The sequence below is a fragment of the Serinus canaria genome, chromosome 18 (genome assembly GCF_022539315.1).
Source record: "Serinus canaria isolate serCan28SL12 chromosome 18, serCan2020, whole genome shotgun sequence".
NCBI lineage: Eukaryota > Metazoa > Chordata > Aves > Passeriformes > Fringillidae > Serinus > Serinus canaria.
Window position 1 is genome coordinate 2,365,759 of NC_066331.1, and position 20,666 is coordinate 2,386,424.

At 58.5% G+C, this 20,666-nt stretch overlaps 1 protein-coding gene across 3 annotated transcripts; it reads right to left on the bottom strand.

Annotated features, from left to right (window-relative positions):
* Positions 1 to 502: 502 nt before the first annotated feature.
* ARSG (arylsulfatase G) lies at positions 503 to 20,463 on the bottom strand. 3 transcript variants are annotated; one of them, XM_050981303.1, is made up of 11 exons: positions 20,062 to 20,463; positions 19,564 to 19,751; positions 18,736 to 18,783; positions 18,546 to 18,657; positions 18,060 to 18,260; positions 15,296 to 15,486; positions 14,486 to 14,566; positions 10,598 to 10,706; positions 6,039 to 6,159; positions 1,376 to 1,466; positions 503 to 1,079 (listed from the first exon to the last, which is right to left on the bottom strand). In XM_050981303.1, exons 1-11 carry the CDS (start codon positions 20,262 to 20,264, stop codon positions 802 to 804), a joined length of 1,623 nt encoding a protein of 540 aa, XP_050837260.1. In that variant the 5' UTR covers positions 20,265 to 20,463; the 3' UTR covers positions 503 to 801. The 3 variants fall into 3 exon arrangements, with proteins under 3 accessions (XP_050837260.1, XP_018774419.3, XP_009092562.3); XM_018918874.3 differs by having other exon boundaries at positions 18,060 to 18,200; positions 20,062 to 20,462; XM_009094314.4 differs by having other exon boundaries at positions 18,060 to 18,197; positions 20,062 to 20,461.
* Positions 20,464 to 20,666: the final 203 nt, after the last annotated feature.

A 20,666-nucleotide genomic window follows, 5' to 3' on the forward strand; every position in this document is an offset into this window, starting at 1 on the left:
TGGGAGACCCCAGGGCAGGGACCCTGAGCTCCCTAAACCCCACAGTTAGACCCTTCTCTTTGCTGAGAGCTGATGGGGAGCAGCCCCAGTTCTCTCCCTGCCACCTTCAGGGAACAGCCTCTCCCACACCCTTGGATGTCCCAGCAGAGTCCTGAGCTCCACCATGGCCGGACAAGCTCAGCATCCTTCCCACGTGGATGGCCCAGGACCCCCTTCCTTCTTTCCACAGGCAGCTGGGTCTTGCCATGACCCCTCTGAAGAGCCTCAGCAGGCAGCTGAGGGGCAGGTGCTTTGTTCCCAGAGCACTCCCCTTGTGCCAGCCAGGAATTTTCCCTCTGCAGCCACCAGACTTGCAGGGTCTGTGCAGCAGAAGGGCTGATTCCCCAGAGGCTGTGAGCCCCATCCTCCCCTGCCTTGTGCTCCCACAGCTGCTCCTGTAAGGTTTCTGTTTAGAGGAAAACCAAACAAATTTCCCAGAGGACTCCTCTCCCAAAGCCAGCTCTCACAGAAGGTAGTTTTAATCCAAGAGCTGTCTGTTTCCCAGATAAAGAGCCCTACAAAAACCCCTCCACATGCCCAGGGTCCAAAGGGGACCCTCTGTGTGCTCCCCCAGACCCACACCCAGCTCACCTCCCTCTTCCCAGCAGGGAGCAAAGGGAACCACAGCCTCCATCCCTCTCCATGGCCACCTCCAGCCTGCAATCCACAGATACCACCCTTGAGAAAGGAGCAGCCTGAGCAATTATTTGCTTAAAGACAAAGCCAGGGTGTTCTGCTTTCCACGTGGGGATCCTGCCTGGCTCAGTGGTCCTCGTGGCACCGGCAGCCCACGTGCTGCACGTTGCAGCAGGGAATTGCAGCTGGATCCTGGGAATAATCTGCAACTGAGACATTGTCTGCTGCAATGTCCTGCAGGGCTTGGGCATAAGCCCTGCTGATGGCAGGCAGCACTGCCTGGTACTCCCTGGAGGCCACATCCAGAGGCTCCTGCTCCTGGATGTCGCGGTCCAGGTTGAAAATGAGGGGTGGGTGGTGCCGCTGCGCCGGCCCAGTGCTGCCATCACAGGCCATGGCCCCTCCTAGGGAGGAAAATGGGAGAAAAACCCCGGAGTCACAGAGGTCCAGGGATCACCTCTGTGTTCCTCACCCACCCACCCAGGATGGCCCATTCCCACCCCATCCCAACTCTTATTCCAAGAGCATTCCTGAGACCAACCCCAAGCTGCAGCACCACCCTGCAGACACAGCTCAGCACATCCTTGGCTCTGCTCCTGGCTGAATTAACCTGAGCTGGTTTTCACCTGCATCTGCAGGGATCTAAGAATTCCAGAAGCCTTTTTCCTGGACTTTAGACCTTCTGGTAGGGATGCAGTACCTGTGGTGTAGAAGGCCTTGTACTGAGCCAGCCGCAGCGCCTCGATCTCGCCCACCTTCCCGGCTGCGCCGCTGTTGGGGTGCAGCAGAACCTGCAGGAAGGACAGGATAGTTCCTGTCAGCCCATGGCAGGGTAAACCTGCTCCATGAAATCCAATCCCTCCCCAGATGAGCTACATCCCATCCCTGAACACATTCACAGCCATCATTCAGGCCCTGGACTCTGAGCAACCAGCAGAGCTGTGAGTGCTGAAGCTGCTTTGCCTTCCTCCTGATTGTGTTTCACAGCAAGAAAATGAGTAAATAATTCTGAAGGGTACGTGGGCATTTAGCCAACACTGAACCCACCACATCAATTGGTGCATTGGCTGGGAAATCTCAAGTTGGTGAACTGAAACCACTGCGTGAAATTGGTGTTTCTGCCCGGTTTCAAACTGAAACCACCACGGTGGGATGGTGGCAGAAGAGCCCCAGGAATCACCAACATCTCCCTTGGACTTTCCTGGCCCTGCAGGACCCTCTGAATTTACCTGGAAAGAAAGGGATCACAAAGGCTCTGGGGCTTTCAGCAGAGCAGGGCAGATTATCAAAAAATCACAGAATGGTTTGGGTTGGAAGGGACCCCAAAGCCCATCCAGTGCCACCCCCTGCCATGGGCAGGGGCACTTTCCACTGTCCTGGGTTGCTCTAAGCTCCATCCAACTTGGCCTTGGACACTTCCAGGGACGGGACACAACCTGGTATAACCTGTGCCAGGGCCTCCCCACCCTTAAAATTAAGAATTTCTTCCTAACACCCAATCTAAATCTCCCATCTTTTACCCTAAAACCATTCCCCCTTGTCCCATCACTAAATTCCTGAGCAATATTTGGGAACCAGGGTGGTCTTGGGTGCACCCAGCACCTCACTGGGTGCTCACAGCTCAGCCAGCAGTGGGGACATCCAAGGGAGCTGAGCCCCAGGCTGGAGCCAGCAGCCAGCCACAAGCTGAGGGTGAGCTCATGGAGCAGAGGGGAAGGTGAGGTGCTGGAACATCACTCCCACATCCCTCCCGTCCGTCTGACTCACCCCGCTGTGCGAGGGCTCCCTTCCCTGACAACAGCCAGGAACGGGGTGAGCAGCGAGGGAAGGAGGGAGGGCTGGGTCACATCTCTCCCTTTTGGTATTTAGGACACTTGATCCACACAGGATGGCTGCTCTGGCACTGGGGAGTGAGGAGACAAGTGAGCTGGACACTCCAGCAGCTCCTCTCTCCGATAACATCTGCCGCGGAGCCAGTGCCTTCGCTGAGGGATGAGTCACTTGAGGTTTCCTCCCTGGGATTTGAGTTTAAAAGTGATTCAAGAAATTTCCACTGTGCTAAAAATTAGAAACATCTGCTGGAGTTGTAGGCAGCTGCAGTGCCAAGTTTAGTAACAGCCCTCACAGCTGATGAGTGCAGCAGTGCCTGAGCAGGTGCCCGGCACAGAGCCCTGCCCCTCTGGGAGCATTCCAGGCACCCTGGGCACCCCGAGGTGTCCATCCCACCTTGCCTGGCACAGGGAATTCCAGGCACCCCGAGGTGTCCATCCCACCTTGCCTGGCACAGGGAATTCCAGGCACCCCGAGGTGTCCATCCCACCCTTGCCTGGCACAGGGAATTCCAGGCACCCCAAGATGTCCATCCACACTGCCTGGCAGAGCATTCCAGGGATCCCAGGCACCCCGAGGTGTCCATCCCATGCTGCCTGGTCTGGATGTAGCCACTATCTCACATGGGACTGGTTGGAACCTCATGCAAGAAATGCCAGCATTCAGGGTAGGGGGTGATCTCCAAATGCTCTCACTTTTCTCTTATTGCCCTCTGTTGTAAGGCAAATTATTTGTTAAGAAATCACCTTTTGTAATTTGGTTGGATCTTTCTGTTTTTGGGGGAAAATAAGAAGGGTGTAAAGTGGAAGAGGTGGTGCAGCCTGGTGCAGCAAGGAGGAAGCTGTGCTGCAGAGTGCCCTTCTGCTGACACTCCTTGGGCAGGATAAAAGAGCTCCAAAGCAAGAATCAGCAAATATTCAAGGCCCTGTGAAGCCAAGGACCAGGAACTGAACCAATTAATCTGTCTCCAGCCTTAAAGCTTTGCCTACACCTTTAACAGCACAGCTGGGATGCTGCCAAGGGCACTCAAATCTCCCTTCCTACAAACAGCCACGTTCCTAAACCTCTTAAAACCCCACACTTAGAAAATCTGCTATAATTTACTGCATAATTAAGGAGCTTGTTTTGATTCAAGAAACATTCCCAGATCTGGAACTCTTCCATTAATCCATGGCCATTATTTTAATAAATAAAAAATAGAGAAGCAGCGGGGTAGGAAAGCCTTTTCTCTCCTGAAAATTCATTGCTTGAACTTGGTGCTCTGGGCTATTCACATTGAGCTGATGGACAGAGGGATTTACAGCCCCTGGTACCCTCGATGCTCCTTGGAGGATGTGGTTTATTTTCCTGCCAACAGCCCTTGCTCTCAGCAGGACCTTGGTGTCACCCCAGCCCCGTTCCCGCCTGTGCCAGCAGCAAGCACAGGCTGGGACACTGGGACAGCCCACATTGGGAGCTCCAGCGACCCCAATTAGGAAAGTGTGGAAATTGGGCATTGGAGTGAGCAAAGGAGCTGCTTTCAGGAGGATTTGTGTCAAGGGAAACCCTGCACGGGGTCACTGTCGGCCGCCCCGGGGCACGGGGTGGGAGGCGAGGAGCCAGGAGGGGAGGGAGGGAGGGGGACACGGCTGCTGCCCCCACCCCACGGGGCTGTGGGGCCCTCTGAGGGCACCCCACCCCATGGCAGGGTGATCCCATCCGTTGGGGGGAGTCCCACACAGGAATAGCTGCACCCTGACACCCAGCAAACCATTGCTCCTGCAAACCATCATTCCCAGCAAACCATTGCTCCCAGTAAACCATTGCTCCCAGCAAACCAGCATTCCCAAAAAAACACTATCAGCAAACCATCATTCCCAAAAATCCACCACTATCAGCAAACCATTTCTCCTAGCAAACCATTGCTCCCAGGAAAACCTCCTTCCCAGCAAACCATCATTCCCAAAAAACCACCACTCTCAGCAAACCATTGCTCCCAGCAAACCATTGCTCCCAGGAAAACTTCATTCCCAGGAAAGGCTCATTCCCAGCAAACCATTGCTCCCAGCAGCCCCCAGTGCCCTGCTCCCAGCAGGGTTAATCCCGAGGAGCAGAGCAGAGCAGAGCAGAGCGTGCTGGCCACATCCCATCCCCTTCCCTGCTCCATCTCCCAGTTCAGCAGAGGGTTCCATAAATACAAAGCAAATACCAAACCCCTGATGGACACTGAGAGCAAATCCAGGATCCCGCTGGGAGCTGGCTCACTGTGCTTGCAGGAGGGTGTACTTTAAAAGCAAAATCAGGATTTATCCACGGGACTGCTATTAAAGCCACTTTTCTTTTCTTCTTTTTTTTTTTTTTTTTTTTTTTTTTTTTGTTGGTTCCTGCTTGTCCTGCAAACTGTGTTTTTTGGGGTGATATGGGGAGGGCTGTCCTGATTGAACACTTTTTGTGTTAGTTCATGTTTGATCTGTTTGATCAAGACACAAGTTTGTTGTGCCTTGATCTGGTGCAATAAATAAATGGGCATAAGCAGGTTTGAAGCCCTGGGAGCTGCCCTTGCCCACATTGATGTTCCACAGGGGCTGTGCTGGGCACTGCAGGCTGCCACGAGCCTGAGCACCCGCAGGCTGGGGTCCCTGGGGTCACAGACACAGGAAGGTGCCAAGCTGCAGGCACAGGCATTTCCACCTCTGATCCCAGGTTTGTGAATGAAGCACAAAAAATCTTCATTAACCCAAAGCCCTTTTGGGCCAGGGAGTGTCCCTGCAGGGCTGATCAAATTCCACCATCCCATGGGGAGATGCTCCGTCCAGAGGAGGAGCCAAGCATTCCTCCCTGGATCCAATCTGAGCTTTGGGACACCCCAGCAGCCTTTGCCCCCTGCATTCCCAGAGGAGCAGCTTTCTGCTGCCCTGCATTCCCAGAGGGAGAGCAGGCCCATCTCCAGCAGCCCTGGAGCTGCAGAGGAAAACTCCCCCCTTGTGCAGGATCCCTGCTCCAGCAGAGCCACAGCTGGCACTGCAGGAGGGCTGAGCCCCCCTGGGATGGGACTGTGCCACCACCCTGAGCCCCCCTGGGATGGGACTGTGCCACCACCCTGAGCCCCCCTGGGATGGGACTGTGCCACCACCCTGAGCCCCCCTAGGATGGGACTGTGCCACCACCCTGAGCCCCCCTGGGATGGGACTGTGCCACCACCCTGAGCCCCCTGGGATGGGACTGTGCCACCACCCTGAGCCCCCCTGGGATGGGACTGTGCCACCACCCTGAGCCCCCCTGGGATGGGGCTGTGCCACCACCCTGAGCCCCCTGGGATGGGACTGTGCCACCACCCTGAGCCCCCCTGGGATGGGACTGTGCCACCACCCTGAGCCCCCCTGGGATGGGACTGTGCCACCACCCTGACACACAGGGGGCAGGGCATGGTCTGACTCTGGCAGAGGTTTGGCTCCTGCCTTCCTCAGCACACACCTGGCTGTTCAAACCAAGGCACCACCTACCTGTTTTACCTGCTGTCGGGGGGGGTGACACCAGGGGTGGCTCTGCCTTACCTTGTGTCCCACATCCGACCAGCCAAAGAGAACTGGGGACACATCCAAGCCATCAAAGCGCCTGTTTGGGGGCAGTGCTGCCCCAGCCAGGGCCACCAGCGTGGGGAAGATGTCCAGGATGCTGGGAAAAGAGGGGACAGTCGTCAGAGCAAGGAGTGAGGATCCACAGAGGGTCTCCCCAACCCCACCTGTGCCCCACATCCCTCCCAGGAGAGGGAACCCAGGGTTAAAAGGCTGAACCCAGCTCTGCCCTGGCTTCACAGCCCTGCCACCCCCAGATTCAGTCAGGATGTGCCTCTCCCTGGGGCAGGGGCACGGGGGAGCAGGGCACTGAACCCCTGGGCAGTGGGAAGGCAGCAGGTCAGTCACCCCCTGCAGAAAGTGCCCCCCAGGGGTTTTCAGGCCAGAGCCAGCAGCTCCTGGTGCCCAGGAGATGCAGAGTGGCTGTTACAGAGCACAGCATGAGCTGCCAGGATGGGACAGGAGAGCCCCATCAGCCTCCCCAGTGCCAGCCCCAGCCTGGCACAGCCACAGCAGAGCAGCCAGGGCTCACCTCGGTCCCTCCAGGAGCAGAGGGACACGGGGAAGGGCCTCTGGCTCCCTGGGGATGCAGAGAGGGACAGTCCCTGCTTTGCCACCTGCTGCCTGTGCCCTGGGACAGGACTGTCCCCACCTGGCACATCCTGAGATGTGAAGGAGCTGCATGGGGTGGGATGGGATCCCCCAGCCCTTCACAGCCTGGGCACAGGCTCCCTTCTTCTGGCCAAGTGTCCCAAAGGGGTCCAGACTCGACTCCAGTGGGATGGGAATGTCCTGCTCACAGCCCCCATGTCCAGTTCTCACCCTCCACATCCTCTGGGGCACAAGTTTCTGTCCCCTCAATGTCACCAACAGCATCTCTCCCTCACAGATGCAGTCACAAGGTGACCCCAGACCTCTAAGAGGAACCACCCACACCAGGGTGTGTCCTGTGGCCCCAGGGGACAGTGGCCAAGTGACACATCACAGCTCTGCCCTGAGAGACCAGGCTGTGGCACAGGAGCTGACAGCTGGCACTGCTGCCAGGGCTCAGCCCACCCCCGTGCCAGCAGCTCGGGGGGCTTGGCTGGGACAAGGAAATTGCTACAGGAGGCAAAAGCACCAGGAACTGGGGTCACCAGGGTGCTGCCCTGGTCCTGCCCCTGTGACCTTGTCACCACCACGCTCCTGCCCCTGGGTGCCTCCTGCCTGGAGCTGGTGGCAGCTGAGTGAGCAGAGAGAGGAAAGAGCCCTGGGCTCACCAGCCCCCGGCTCTCCCACTGAAGGAGTTTTCATTTAGCTGCTAAGAGACAGAGAGAACAAATAAGAACAAACACTGCTGAGAGCCAGGAGGCGCCCAGAAAATCCTGGCTCTGCACTGCAACCCCTGCAGGCACCTTGCTGGGGGCACTGCAGGACCCCCAGAACAGCAGCTCACCTGGACAGCCTGCCCCTGGTGCCAGGGCTGCCCAGCACCTCCAGGACCCAGCTCCCACCTCAATGCACGTGGATGGTCCCAGGCAGCCCTGCCCCAGTGGGTGGGAGCTCTGGAGAGCAGCACTGGGCTGGGAGAGCAACATCATTGAGGGCAGAGGTGGCTGAAGCTTTCCCCAGCCATGGGCAGGTGTAACCCGTGGAAAAAGGCAGGAAAAGTAGGATTTTGGTCAAAGCTGGCATCAAAGCAAAGGCACCAGTGGGCACATCCTGGCATCCACTTGAGGTAAAGAGAAGCCATGCTGCCAGCCCCTGCCCTGGCAAGAGAGATTTGACACATACAGCCACTCCAGCATCCTGCTGCCACCTGACCACCAAGGAAAAGGGCCTGGCAGTGCCCAGGGACAGCAGCTCCTGCCTGTGGGACAATGGGCATCCTGAAGGCTGGGAGCCCTGCCCTGCCGTGGTGCTGAGCACCCCGGGCACCATGGGGCACAGAACACTGCCCTGCCTGGCCTGCAGGCAGCTCTCCCCACACCCCAGCAGCCCAGCCAACCTGCCCAGCCCCACGCTGCCAGCACAGCCAGGATGGTGCAATCTCCTCCTTCACCACCCTCCTGACCTACTTCTTCCATGCCCTAATTCGGGTTGGGGCAGGGAAGGGCAGGAGCACAGTGGGTGGCTCTGACAATTAACCATAATTAAGAAAAGCAGACGAGGCAGTTTTGTGCAGAGCCCAGCGTGCAGGTGCTGGTCTGGGCTGAGGCAGCAGCGTTTCTGTGCTGGCTGCAGCTCCCTGCCCCCGGGCACGCTCACCCTGGCTCACCCTGCGCTCCCTGGCCAGGCAGCACACGCAGCCACGAGGTCCTGAGCAGCTCCAGCAGCCTCTGTGCCCCAGCCAGGTGTTTCCATAACCCCAGGGGAGGAGGAGATCCCTGCAGATGGGTGAGGCCTTGCCCTGCCCAGCCCTGCCTCCTCCCGGGGATCCCACCTGGCCGAGGTCCCTCTGTGTGCTCAGGGCTCCCAGCCCCTCCTGCTTCATTCCCTCCCCAGCTGCTCGCTCTTCCCAATCAGCTGGGGGGGTTTCAGTGTCCCTGTTGTACCTGCTGGTCCTTGGGGGCTGTTCCCGAGGGGACAGAGGCACAGAGAAAAGCCACCAGTCCTGTGAGCACCTCCGTGTCCCTCCACATTCCCTGTCCCACATCAGGCCACAGCTGGTGACACTTTCCTGAGCGTGACCCATCGCTCACAGCCCCCCAGGCTGGTTCTGTGCTGCTCCCAAAGAGGGGGTGCCCCCTCCTGATGCCAGACCACCACCCTGCACAGCTGGGCATGGCCCCGTGGCAGTGCCAGCCTCTGCTGGGGGGGACAGCAGCTGGATGTGGCTCCTGGAGAGCTACAGAGCCACTCCCCAAGCACCCGGAGTGCTGCACCTGCCTCTGCTGGATTTCTAGATTTCCAGCTGTCCAACCTGCCAGACTGGAGCTGGGAAATGCAGGAGATAAGATCTTCGAGGAGATAATCAGAATTCCTGGGCTTGGAGGCAGGGACAGGGGGATGGGACGGGCACTGATCCTGCACGTGCTGCCCCAGCTGCCCGAGGGGCTGGCAGCTCTGCCCCACGGCCCGGGGGGTTTGGAGGGGAAGCCACGGGTGCTACGTGCTCCCCATCCCCTCCACCAGACACCAGTGACTCAGCTTATGGCTCAGACCTTCCCTTGCCTGCAAACACCCAGCTCCCAGAGCTGCCCTGGGGCTGTGGAACGAGTGAGTGTCTCCAGCTTATCTCAGGGACCTTGGAAACACCCAACCCTGCCCCAGGGCCCACCAGTCAGGACCTGCTTCCAGCAGCTGGGACATTCTTTCCCAGTACCCAGCAACCCCTCAGCCCCACCACCCTGTGTGCCTCAAGGATGAAAGGGGACAGGGCATCCCAAAATCCAACAATCCCCCAGCCCCCACCACCCTGTGTGCCTCAAGGATGAAAGGGGACAGGGCATCCCAAAATCCAACAATCCCCCAGCCCCCACCACCCTGTGTGCCTCAAGGATGAAAGGGGACAGGGCATCCCAAAATCCAACAATCCCCCAGCCCCCACCACCCTGTGTGCCTCAATGATGAAAGGGGACAGGGCATCCCAATTCCCAGTAACCCCAAATTCAGCCTGACCCCAGCACCATGGGGATCCATCAGGGATGAAAGGGGACAGGATATCCCAATGCCCACTAACCCCTCAGCCCCACCACCCCGTGTGCCTCAAGGATGAAAGGGGACATCCCAACATCCAACAAGCCATCAGCCCGACCCCCAGCACTCTGGGGACCCAACAGGGATGAAAGGGGACAGAATTTTCCAATTCCCAGTAACCCCAAACCCCCCCAGCCTGACCCCCAGCACCATGGGGGATGAAAAGGGACAGGACATCCCAATGCCCAGTAATCCCAAACCTCCCCAGCCTGACCCCAGCACCGTGGGGACCCATCAGGGATGAAAGGGGACAGGGTATCCTAAAATCCAACAAGGCCCCAGCCCCTCCAGCCTGACCCCAGCACCATGGGGACCCATCAGGGATGATCAGGGACATTCCCCCCGCTCTGCCCCAGGCTGTGCCCCACATCTGCTGCCCAGGAGGGCTGTAGGGATGGGTGCAGCTGGCACATGAAGGGCTGCAGGTGCTGCAGGGAGAGGGGCAGTACAGACCCTCCCCTTGCCCTCCTGCAGGGACTGCCAGCGCCACCCCTCCTCTCAACCGCACCCTCCTCCACAGAAAGCCATTCACAGACCGCAGAGCCCGAGCCTGCTCCGTGCTGGGCACAGACGACATCGTCATCTTTTAATTATCGGCAGCCCTCGGCCACCGCGGCCAGGAGCACACGGAGCCCGGCGGTGGCTGCGAGCTCCAGCCCTCCAGCCGCACAAAAAGCCCTTTCAGCTCCTCTCAGCTGAGCCATTAAGTCTTGGGAGAGGACAAAAGTACAGCCTGGCACAAGGCAGGGGATAACCAGAGCAGGCAGCTGCTGCCAAAACCCAGGTGATGGCCTGGGTGGCAGCGTGGGGGTGGGGGGGTCCCTCCAAATGGGGTCTCCCCCTCCTCGAGGGGCTCTTACCTGAGGAGAGCCTGGCTCGTCCTCCTGGCAGGGACACGGCCAGGCCAGTACACCAGGGCTGGCACCCTGTGCCCTCCTTCCCAGGTTGTTTGCTTCGCTGAGCTCCCACCTGCAGGAGGACAGGGCAGTGCTCAGCATCCTGCTGATGCTGGAACACCTCCTGAGCCGGGAGTTCCCCTGGAAAAGGAACTGTTCAGAGGCAGAGATGGTGTAAATTACCCCAAAGGAGGGTGGTTTCACTGGGCCAGGGAAGGGAGAAGAACTGCAGGAGCTTTTCAAAGGGAAAAGAAAGAGGTCTCAGCTGGGCACTGGTTTGCGTTTCTCTGCTCCAGTGAGTGATGAGAAATGCAGCAGCTGCCAGAGCCATTGCATTTCCATCCCCTTTTGATGCCAGGTGAGAGAATGGAGCAGGCAGGAAATGTAGGAATTTATTCCAGGGGCTTCTGTCCCCTGCAGGGCTCAGCACCAACAGCCCCCCCTCCCCCAGCTGCTGGAAACCTGCCTCATTAAAAATACCATCCTGCTAATAACCCTCCTGCCAGTTAATGAACCTGATCCATCCTCTCCCTGACAGCACCAAAGCACTCTGCCCTGCCCTTGGATTTGAGATGCAGGGGAAGCTGCCAGTGCCTTCCTCCACCTGCAGTGCTGAGCAGTGGGGCTGGGGTGCTGAGCGCCAAAATCGGGGTGCTGAGCCCCAAAACGGGAGCACCGAGCATCAAAAGGGCTGGAAGGGGGTTGAAGAGCCTCTGCCTTGGCTGCAGCCCAAAGGGCCCCAGGCAGCTGGAGGGGGAAGGGGTTGGGAATGGGGCAAAGAGAAAATCCCAGGGCGATTCACAGAGGAAACTTCCCAGGAGCAGCTTTTGTGCTGCTGCCTTTCAGCGTGCTATGGCAACGGCACTCGCCCCGAGCCATTTCCTGGGGGCACGGCCAAGAGAGCCCCTGAGCTGTCCCCAACCCGGCCAAGAGAGCCCCTGAGCTGTCCCCAACCCGGCCAAGAGAGCCCCTGAGCTGTCCCCAACCCGGCCAAGAGAGCCCCTGAGCTGTCCCCAGCCTGGCCAAGAGAGCCCCTGAGTTGTCCCCAACCCGGCCAAGAGAGCCCCTGAGCTGTCCCCAACCCGGCCAAGAGAGCCCCTGAGCTGTCCCCAACCCGGCCAGAGAGCCCCTGAGCTGTCCCCAACCCGGCCAAGAGAGCCCCTGAGCTGTCCCCAACCCGGCCAAGAGAGCCCCTGAGCTGTCCCCAGCCTGGCCAAGAGAGCCCCTGAGCTGTCCCCAGCCTGGCCAAGAGAGCCCCTGAGCTGTTCCCAGCCCGCCCAAGACAGCCCCTGAGCTGTCCCCTGAGCTGTCCCCAGAGCCCCTGAGCTGTCCCCTGAGCTGTCCCCAAGCCACCCGATGCTGATCCATGCCCCCAGGCAATGCTGCCATGCCCACAAGGACACCAGTGGCACAGGTGCCACAAGGACCAGCCCAGGGAAAAGGTTTCTGACCCTGGCACGGACTGAGCACATCCCCAATCTGTCCCATTCCCCACCCAAAGTTTTGGTCTTTCCCCCAGGAAACCACAGCAATTACAGCAATTAATATCAAGCCCCATCTCTGCAGATAAATGAAAAATCTCATCCTCCTGGATGCATTTGCAGGGTTTTTCCAGGCATGGTCAGGGGTCTCTGGAAGGACATCAGACGGATATTTCCTGACCAAGCCACCCCAGCACCTCTGGTCAGGTCAGAGCAGCCTGGGAATGAGGTCACATTAACACTTTGGGAAGTAAACAGGGCTGAAACACCCAAACCCAACCAGGGAATTTTCTCCAGAGTGGGGATGATGCAGCCCTGCTGCTGTGGGGACTTTCCAGGCTTTCCAGGAAAGCTGAACTCTGCATTCCCGTGGTGGGATGAAAACCTTGGTCCCACCACACACACAGCAGGTCCTCAGCACAGGGACACACCAGGTCTGGAACTTCCCCAACCTGCCTCAAAACATGCCCAGCATCACATCCCCTCAATGTTTTTCTCTCTCCCAGTATCCCTCCCCTTGCTGGACTTTTGACCCCAAGGTGGGAGAGGAGTTCTGGGGGCTGTGGGAAGCACAGAGAAAGGGGCAGCACACACGGATCTGCTGCTCTCTCCCAGCTCCAGGGACCACCTGAAATCGGTGGAAAACACCTCTGGAATTTAGGGTTGGACCCTAAAACAAAAGATGGAGCTACAGGAAACATATAGAAACATGCAGAAACATAGAAACTTGTAGAAACATATAGAAAACATACAGAAACATATAGAAACATATAGAAACATGCAGAAACATACAGAAGCATGTAGAAACATGAAGAAACATGTTGGAAACGTATAGAAAAATGTTAGAAACCTGTAAACATGTAGAAACATGCAGAAACATGTTAGAAACATATAGAAACATGTAGAAACATAGAAACATGTTAGAAACACATAAAAACCTGTAGAAACATACAGAAACATGCAGAAACATACAAAAACATGTGGAAACATATAGAAACATGTTAGAAACATATAGAAATGTGTAGTAACATGCAGAAACATGTTGGAAAGATATAAAAACATGTTAGAAACAGAAACATGTAGGAACATGTTGGAAATGTGTAAAAACATTTTGGAAATGTGTAGAAACATGCTAGAAACATATAGGAACATGTAGGAATGTACAGGAACATAGAAACAAATAGAAACATTTAGAGACATACGGAAACACATGAAACATATAGAAGTAAATGGGGTTTTTTTGTTTGTTTTGTTTTTAGCCAGGGAGCAGCCTGCCTTCCCCTCCCCTCCCACCCCTCGGGGGCTTTTCCCTGCCCAGGAACAATCCCCCGGGCTGGGAAGGCCGAGCATCCCAGCCTGGCATCCCCGGGCAGTGCCAGCCCAGCCCTGGCAGCCCGGGCAGTGCGGGCACCCTGCAGCCAGGCTGGCAGGCGGGCGGTGCTTGCAGGAGCCCGGAGCGCTCTGCCAGCCCCAGCTCGTCCTTCCCTCCCTGCCGGGGGCTCTGCAGGGCACAGGGGCTGGAAGGGGCCGTGGTTCGTGTTCTGCTCGCCCTGTTCCCGAACAGCTTCTGCACCATCTGCTCGGGCTTGTGACCGGGGGTTGCTCAAGAGCAACAACCCGGGGCCGGCAGCGGGGTTTGTTTACTAGAAAATTAAGGTTACCGTTCCATCCCCGGGGCCAGGAGAAGGAAGGGCTCTGGGAATGGGACTGAGCCAGCGCTGTTTGCCCAGGGAATGGTCACGGTGGAGTGGCCAGGGTGTCAGGAAAAGGAGAAGGATGACCCTCACTGCTGACCCCGGGCACGGCCAGCCGAGCCTGGCACGTTAACACCGCGTAATACAAGCAGAAGTGGGAAACGCCTGACTCATGAATGTTTCTGGCTGCCCCGGCAGAAATAAACCCACCAAGCAGATGGCTTGGCCGGAAAAGGAGGAAAGAGTGAAGGAAAAAAAAAAAAAAAACAAAAAAAACCAAACCAAAACAAAACAAAACCCAACAAAACGGTGGAGAGGAAGAAAAGCAAATTTCTGGGGTGTGGGGAGGGTGGTGGGTGCTCTGCTCCGGGCAGGATGGGGCTGGGGGCTGTGAGACCCTGATGGGGCAGATAGCAACATCCCATCTCCAAACCACACTCACCCCAAGCTCCGGGGTAATGGGGACCCCAGCCCACCCCGCGCAGCAGTTTTGGGGGAAGCTTGACTGTTTGAAAGAAAAAAATAGCACTGGGGTGTGTTTGAGCCCAGGGCAGCAGCCAGGGTGAGGCTGGAGGGAATGCAATGCTGCCCCTGTCCCCTCGGTGGGCACTGGGGGCTTTGTGGAGCAGCCCCCCTGTGCCCCTGGGGACTGGGACCCCCCCACGCTGCCAGGTTACCTCTCTGCCTCTGCCAGGCACCCACGAATGGCCCTAGGCGTCCTGCCAGATCACACTTCTGTGCCCAGGGGCCATTGTCACCTGCAAGAGAAAGAAATGTCCCCATGAGGGACACCAGGACCACAGGGGACACCCACAGTAGAAGGGGTAGACAAGGACAAGTGACCCTTCCATCCCTCTCTGCCACCCCTGTGATGCCTCCCCACACGAGCGAGAGCAGCTGGTTGATGGATTTTGGTTTTTAGCAGATTGTTTGCAGGGGCTGGAGGGCAGCCAGGTCAGGGCAGGGGGGGCACGGTGCCACCAGCTCTGGGTGTTAATGAGCGGCCGAGCGGTTCCTGTCATCAGGAGCAAGACATCCTCATTAGGGAGGCTGCTCAGCGACACAGAGCGGATTTGGGCTTCTTAACGAACGAGGATTTGTGGTTTAATTAGTCACGGCCCCAGCACTTCAGCCCCGCAGCCGGAGGGGGGTGGCAGGGTGGGCACCACCCAGCTCAGTGGCCACAGCGGCCTGGGACCCCCACCCATCCCCATGGCGGGACCACTCCCCACTCCCAGAGCAGGGGGAGAATCGAGGGCAGGGGACACCGAGGGCAGGGGACATCGAGGGCAGGGGACATCGAGGGCAGAGGACAAGCACAGATCCTGCCCCCACCTGCAGGTGCAGTCCCCAGTGTCACCCCCCTTTGGCAGAACACAGGAGCAGCGAATGAGATAAGAATTGTTTCGATCATTGTTTTCTCTGCTTCTCTCAGGTTCAGAGAATGTGAACCCCACAACCCCAGCCCTGCAGTGCTCCTGCAGTACCTGTGAACCACAGCAACGTGCTGCCCCTCCCGAGGCTGTCAGCCAGCTCCTTCACCCGTCCCACCAGCGCATCCATCTCTGCCAGGGAGGCTCCATAGATGCCCCTGCCCGCAGCGGGGGGCAGCGGGGGGACCAGCGGGACGTGCATATGGGCCAGGGCCAGGTAGAGGAAGAAGGGACGTCCTTTGTCACTGCAAAGGGCACAGAGGGAGAGAGTTCAGCCTCCAGGAGGTCACTGGGGTGGTGGCACTGCTGAGCCTGGGGACACAAACCAGCGGCCCTTCCACTCCTGCCTCTGCCGCAGCTCCTTGGGGGGAAAACACCCCACGTACATCACCCAGCTCCAGGCACCCCTCTCCTTACAGGGAGGAGGCTTGGCTGAGCTGAGCCACTTCTCCCCTGCTGCTGCTTAAACCTCTCCTCCCTGCCCCCCTGTTGTCAACTGTGCCCCCATTTGGGGTGGATTTGCCCCTTCCACCATCTCCAAACACTCCATGCTGCTGCGCTCACACACCTCCCTCCCCTCCCTCAGAGGGCCCATTTTGGCCCTTTTTCCCCCTCCCCAGCAGGTGCCCGGCCTGGTGGCACTGTGGGCAGAGGATGTGGCACAGCAGGCCACCCACACGCCCCGGGCACAGCCCTGGCAGTGCCACCGGCCCCGCAGCATGTCCGCCACCGTGCGCTGCCCCGCCGCCCGCCCGCTCCTGCATCAGCCCAGGACACGTCCTGTTTGCTTGTTTACAGCTATATTTATCTGCTCCAACGAGGCCTGCTCTTCCTCAGGGACCTCGGAGGGGAAGGGTGGGATGGCCAGCGGCGAGGAGGGGCCGGATCCTGGGGCCGTGTCCCGGCCGTCCACACGCCCGGCCCCATCGCCGCCTCCTGCCAGCCCTGGGGCCCTTCCAACGTGCGTGTCGGCACTTCCTTCCTCTGCCCGGCACCCACCTGGCCTGGAAAATGAGTAAACCCCATCCTGCCCAGAGCTGCTGCATCCCCTCACGGTGCTGGAGCCCCGTGAAGGGTTTGCTCAAAATCCCCGCCTGGACTTTCCCCAGAAACGATGTTTTAAAAAACACACAACCCCGTTAGAGGACAGCAGAAGATCCTCAGTGCCTCCTCCAGCAGGAAGCCAAGCCATGGACACCCCAGATCTGAGCCATGGGGTTCAGATTTGGGGTATCCATGGTGCTCACACCCATCTCCCCTGTGTCCCCCTGGCACCCTGCCTGCTCCTGCAGGACGTGGGGGTCAGGAGAGCTCATGTGCCCCTTGCAAACTGCCACCGTGAGACCTCTTCCCATGGGATGCCAGAGCCCCTGGAGCAGGGAAAGCTGCTTCCTGGCTCCAGCATCCAGATGGACTCGTGGCTGTGATGCTCAGCTGAACATCCCTCTCATTTGCCACACAGACACCTCGGAACTGTCCTGAAGATGAGGCAAAAGTTTAATCAATAACTGAAGACAGCAGTCCCTGACTTTTGCTCCCACGCTCGCTTGTGCTCGAGCAGTGCCACGTCTCACTGTCACAAATTGCTCAACCTCGACTGGTTAAAAAAACACCGAGATGGCAAATCCGGTGTTCTTTTGTTGCCCTGTAATGAATGAGTCAGGCAGGGGAAAACTGGAATAAGCCATCAAAGGGAAGGGAAGAAAAGGCAGGCACCTGCCTAATCCTGTTCTCCACGAACACAGATAACCCCGAAACACTTCTGGGAGTTTAAAGGCTTTTCCTATTAACCCGGAGTTTACACACCCGTTTTCACAGAGCACCCAGGCAGCCTGGAGGGCTGGGGGTTTGGCAGGAGAAGGGGTTGGTGCTGCCCCACAGCCCAGAGCCTGGGCACCCTCAGCATCCCAAATGTGACCAAGCCACCCCACGGCCAATCCTTGGCACCCAAAGGGACAAACCACAGGTTTTATGCAACAAAAGAGCAGCCAGGTTTATAAAGAGCCATTTCCCCATGTGCTGCTCCCTGCCCAGCCCTTCATTCACCTCTGTTACACAAACCTTACCCCAAGGACCCGCCTTCCCCGGGCCTGCGTTATCCCGGGATGCAGGCAGGGGATGGGCTCAGGCAGGGCTGCCCGGCAGCGCTTCCTCTCCTCACTCTGCAGGGAGGCATTTTGCAAAGTCACAGCTCGTAATCCGCCAGTAATGGGGATTAAAATTACACAACCCGTCAGCAGGGCTCGGGGGCCTCATTCGGAGGAGCCACTTCGCTCCTCGGGGACAAACACAGCCGGGCCCCTCCTGTGCTCTGAGGCTGGGGAGGCAGATCCTGAAGCCCGGCGATCTCCGGGTGCTTTATCCTCAAAATGGATCCAATCTCACACGTGGGGCGTGTTCAAACACCTCTGGGTGCTGCTCTGGTCCCACCCTGAGCACCACTCAGCGCCTGTTGACAGCCCCTACCAGCACTTAACACCCATGGAGGCACCTCCACCACCCCATTGCCACCTCATCCGCAGGGATGCAGGGATGGACAGACCTTGACATCGCCCACATTCCCCCAGAAAGGAGGCACAGCCCCACTCAAAGGCTTTGACTTTCCTCAAAAACGATGGTTTTAAAAACACACCTCCCCTTTAGAGGACACCAGAGGAGCCTCAGTGCCTCCTCCAGCAGGAAGCCAAGCCATGGATACCCCAAATCTGAGCCACCCATCTCCCCTGGCATTGCACCAGCGTAATGCAGAGAAGTCCTGCAGTGACCCAGGAGCTCTCCTAGCAAAGGGGACAGACAGGGGACAGTGGGTGGCCCTCACCTGGCCCTCTGGATGAACCGCTCTGCCTCCTCTGCGTAGCGCCTGGCCAGGCTGCCGAGCTCCACGGGCTGCTGGACGATGGTGATGTTCTCCAAGAGAGGCAGGGCCACCTCTGTGTAACAGTCCTTCCTTGCCACCCTGCTGGGAAGAGGCACCCCAGGCTTGTCACAGAGCAGGCACGGAGCCTGGCTGATCTCCTGGCTTCCAGAAAGCCGAGGGAGGGAGGGAGGGAGAACAAAGGGAGTGATGCCAATGTCCCCATGGCACGGGGAGCTCCCAGCCCATGCCCTGCAGGGGGAAACTGGGTGCACAGAGCGTGAGGGGAGGTGACCACAGCCCAGGGCATCCTCAGGGCTGGGGACACTGCTGCAGACACAGCCCAGGGCGCCCTCAGGGCTGGGAACACTGCTGCAGACACAGCCCAGGGCATCCTCAGGGCTGGGGACACTGCTGCAGACAGCCAGCACTGGAACCCCGTGCCCGTACCTGGCAGCGGGGCTGTGCCGCGGGCAGGGCGGGCAGGGCGGTAGGTTGTAGCCAGGGGTGTCTGTGCAGCCCATGTCGTGGCTGTAGGGGATCCCAAAGTAGTAGTCGAAGCCTGGGAGGCAAGTGAGGGGTCAGCAGGGTCAAGGTGGCCACAGGGCCCTCTGCCTGTCCCTGCTGGCACAGCCCTTACCACGGGAGTTGGGGTGATGGCGGCCGTGGTGTCCCAGGTGCCACTTGCCTGCGTGGAAGTCACAGAACATCATTTCAGAGGTGGCACAGCCACCGGCAGCCCTCACCCACAAGGTGCCCGCAGCACTGGGGGCTTTAATCAAGCTACAAGAAAGGTTCCTTGTTTGTGCTGGCTGCCATTCCAGAATGCCGTCTATTTTTGCAGAAAACCCAGAAAAAATGCATAAGGTATCTCATGGCTGAGCAAAGCGAGTGTTTCCAGCCTTAAAAGGCTCTTTCATGTGTTTGTGTTCTGAGCAGACAGCTTCCTCACCCCTCCCTAAACCCAGCTTCATCCTCTGACCTCCAGCACGTGCTTGCTCCCACTGAACGCTCTGATCCAAGAGGGAGAACTGCAAAAACTGGGGGGGATGAAGAAACAGAGGGAATTTCTGCCAGCACAGCAGCAGGAGCTGCAGATGCAAAGGGTTTGTGCAGGCTGAGGGGGACCCACAGTGACAGGAGGGTGACCAAAGTGGCACGGCCAGTGGCATCGCCCGTGGTGTGGGATGCAGGATGGCAGAGCCAGTCCTGTTTGCTAAGGAACACCCAGCACATTCCTTGGGAGATAAAGCAATGAGAGATGAAATGGAGAAGTCTGGATTTCCGGCAGCACCGTTGAAAAGGAAGATTTTAAGCTTGGCATTGCAAAATCCAAGGGGGATGTGTGAAATCTCTCTCACGTGACCCTTTAGGTTTCCCTTTCACTGCCAGCATTTCACCCGAGTACCTCCTCTGCAAGGGCACCCCCTGCCACCTCCCCAGCTGGCCCTGGCACTCTGGGCATTACCTATAGCCCCTGTGCTGTAGCCAGCCTCCCTCAGGACCTCGGCCAGGGTGGTCTCATTGAGGGGGAGGCCCCCAAGAGAGGAGATGGCGAAGTTGTGGGTGACCCCGTTGCGCACCCCCAGGCGCCCCGTGAGCAGCGAGGCGCGGGACGGGGAGCACGTGGAGGCAGCTGAGTGGAAATCCACGAACCTGCAAAATGAAAAACCCTGCAACTCACGAGACCCCGTGTGCTCTAACACTGCCCTGCCCCTCCCTGCTCCTCTGGACATTCCCCCTTTTCCTCTGGGGATGAGGGTGAGGAGTGGCAGATGAAGGGTCCAGCAGGGATGGATGGACCTGCACCCCAAGGTGCCAGGCTCTGGCTGCCCTCCCCATGCACCCAAACCCACACCAACAAAATCTCCTCACCTGCCAGTCCCGCAGGGCTGAATTCCCCTGTGCTGCAGGGCAGAGTAAGCAGGGGTGCAGGGTGAGGGCAGGGAAGGGGGACAGACATTACCTCGTTCCTTCGGCAGCCAGCTGATCCAAATGCGGAGTCTCCTTCGTCTCTGCCCAGTTGGCACCCAGATCCCCCCAGCCCACATCATCGGCCAGGATGACGATGAAGTTGGGCTGCCTGCTCACCACACAGGGAGCCCAGAGCCCCACCAGCACCAGGGTGGGCACCAGCACTGCCCACGGGGACAGGGGTGGGGTCCCCATGGTGCCAACTCCTGCCCGTGTTGCAGCACTGTCTGTCTTCCCCAAACTGTCCCTGATGTGTCTCTGTGGATGCAGCTGAGCTTTCCAGGGACTCTGTCCCCTCCTCAGCTGGTCCTGTGGGGCTGGAGCGGGGCTGGGGTCTGGGTTTGGAGTGGGGCTGGGGTCTGGGTTTGGAGTGGGGCTGGGGTCTGGGTTTGGAGTGGGGGGCTGGGGTCTGGGTTGGGAGGGGGTGGGTCGGGTGAGTGGGGCTGGGGTCTGGGTTTGGAGTGGGGGGCTGGGGTCTGGGTTTGGAGTGGGGCTGGGGTCTGGGTTTGGAGTGGGGCTGGGGTCTGGGTTTGGAGCAGGGCTGGGGTCTGGGTTTGCTCCCTTGGCTGCCGACCGAGCTGCGACACCTCCTCCGTC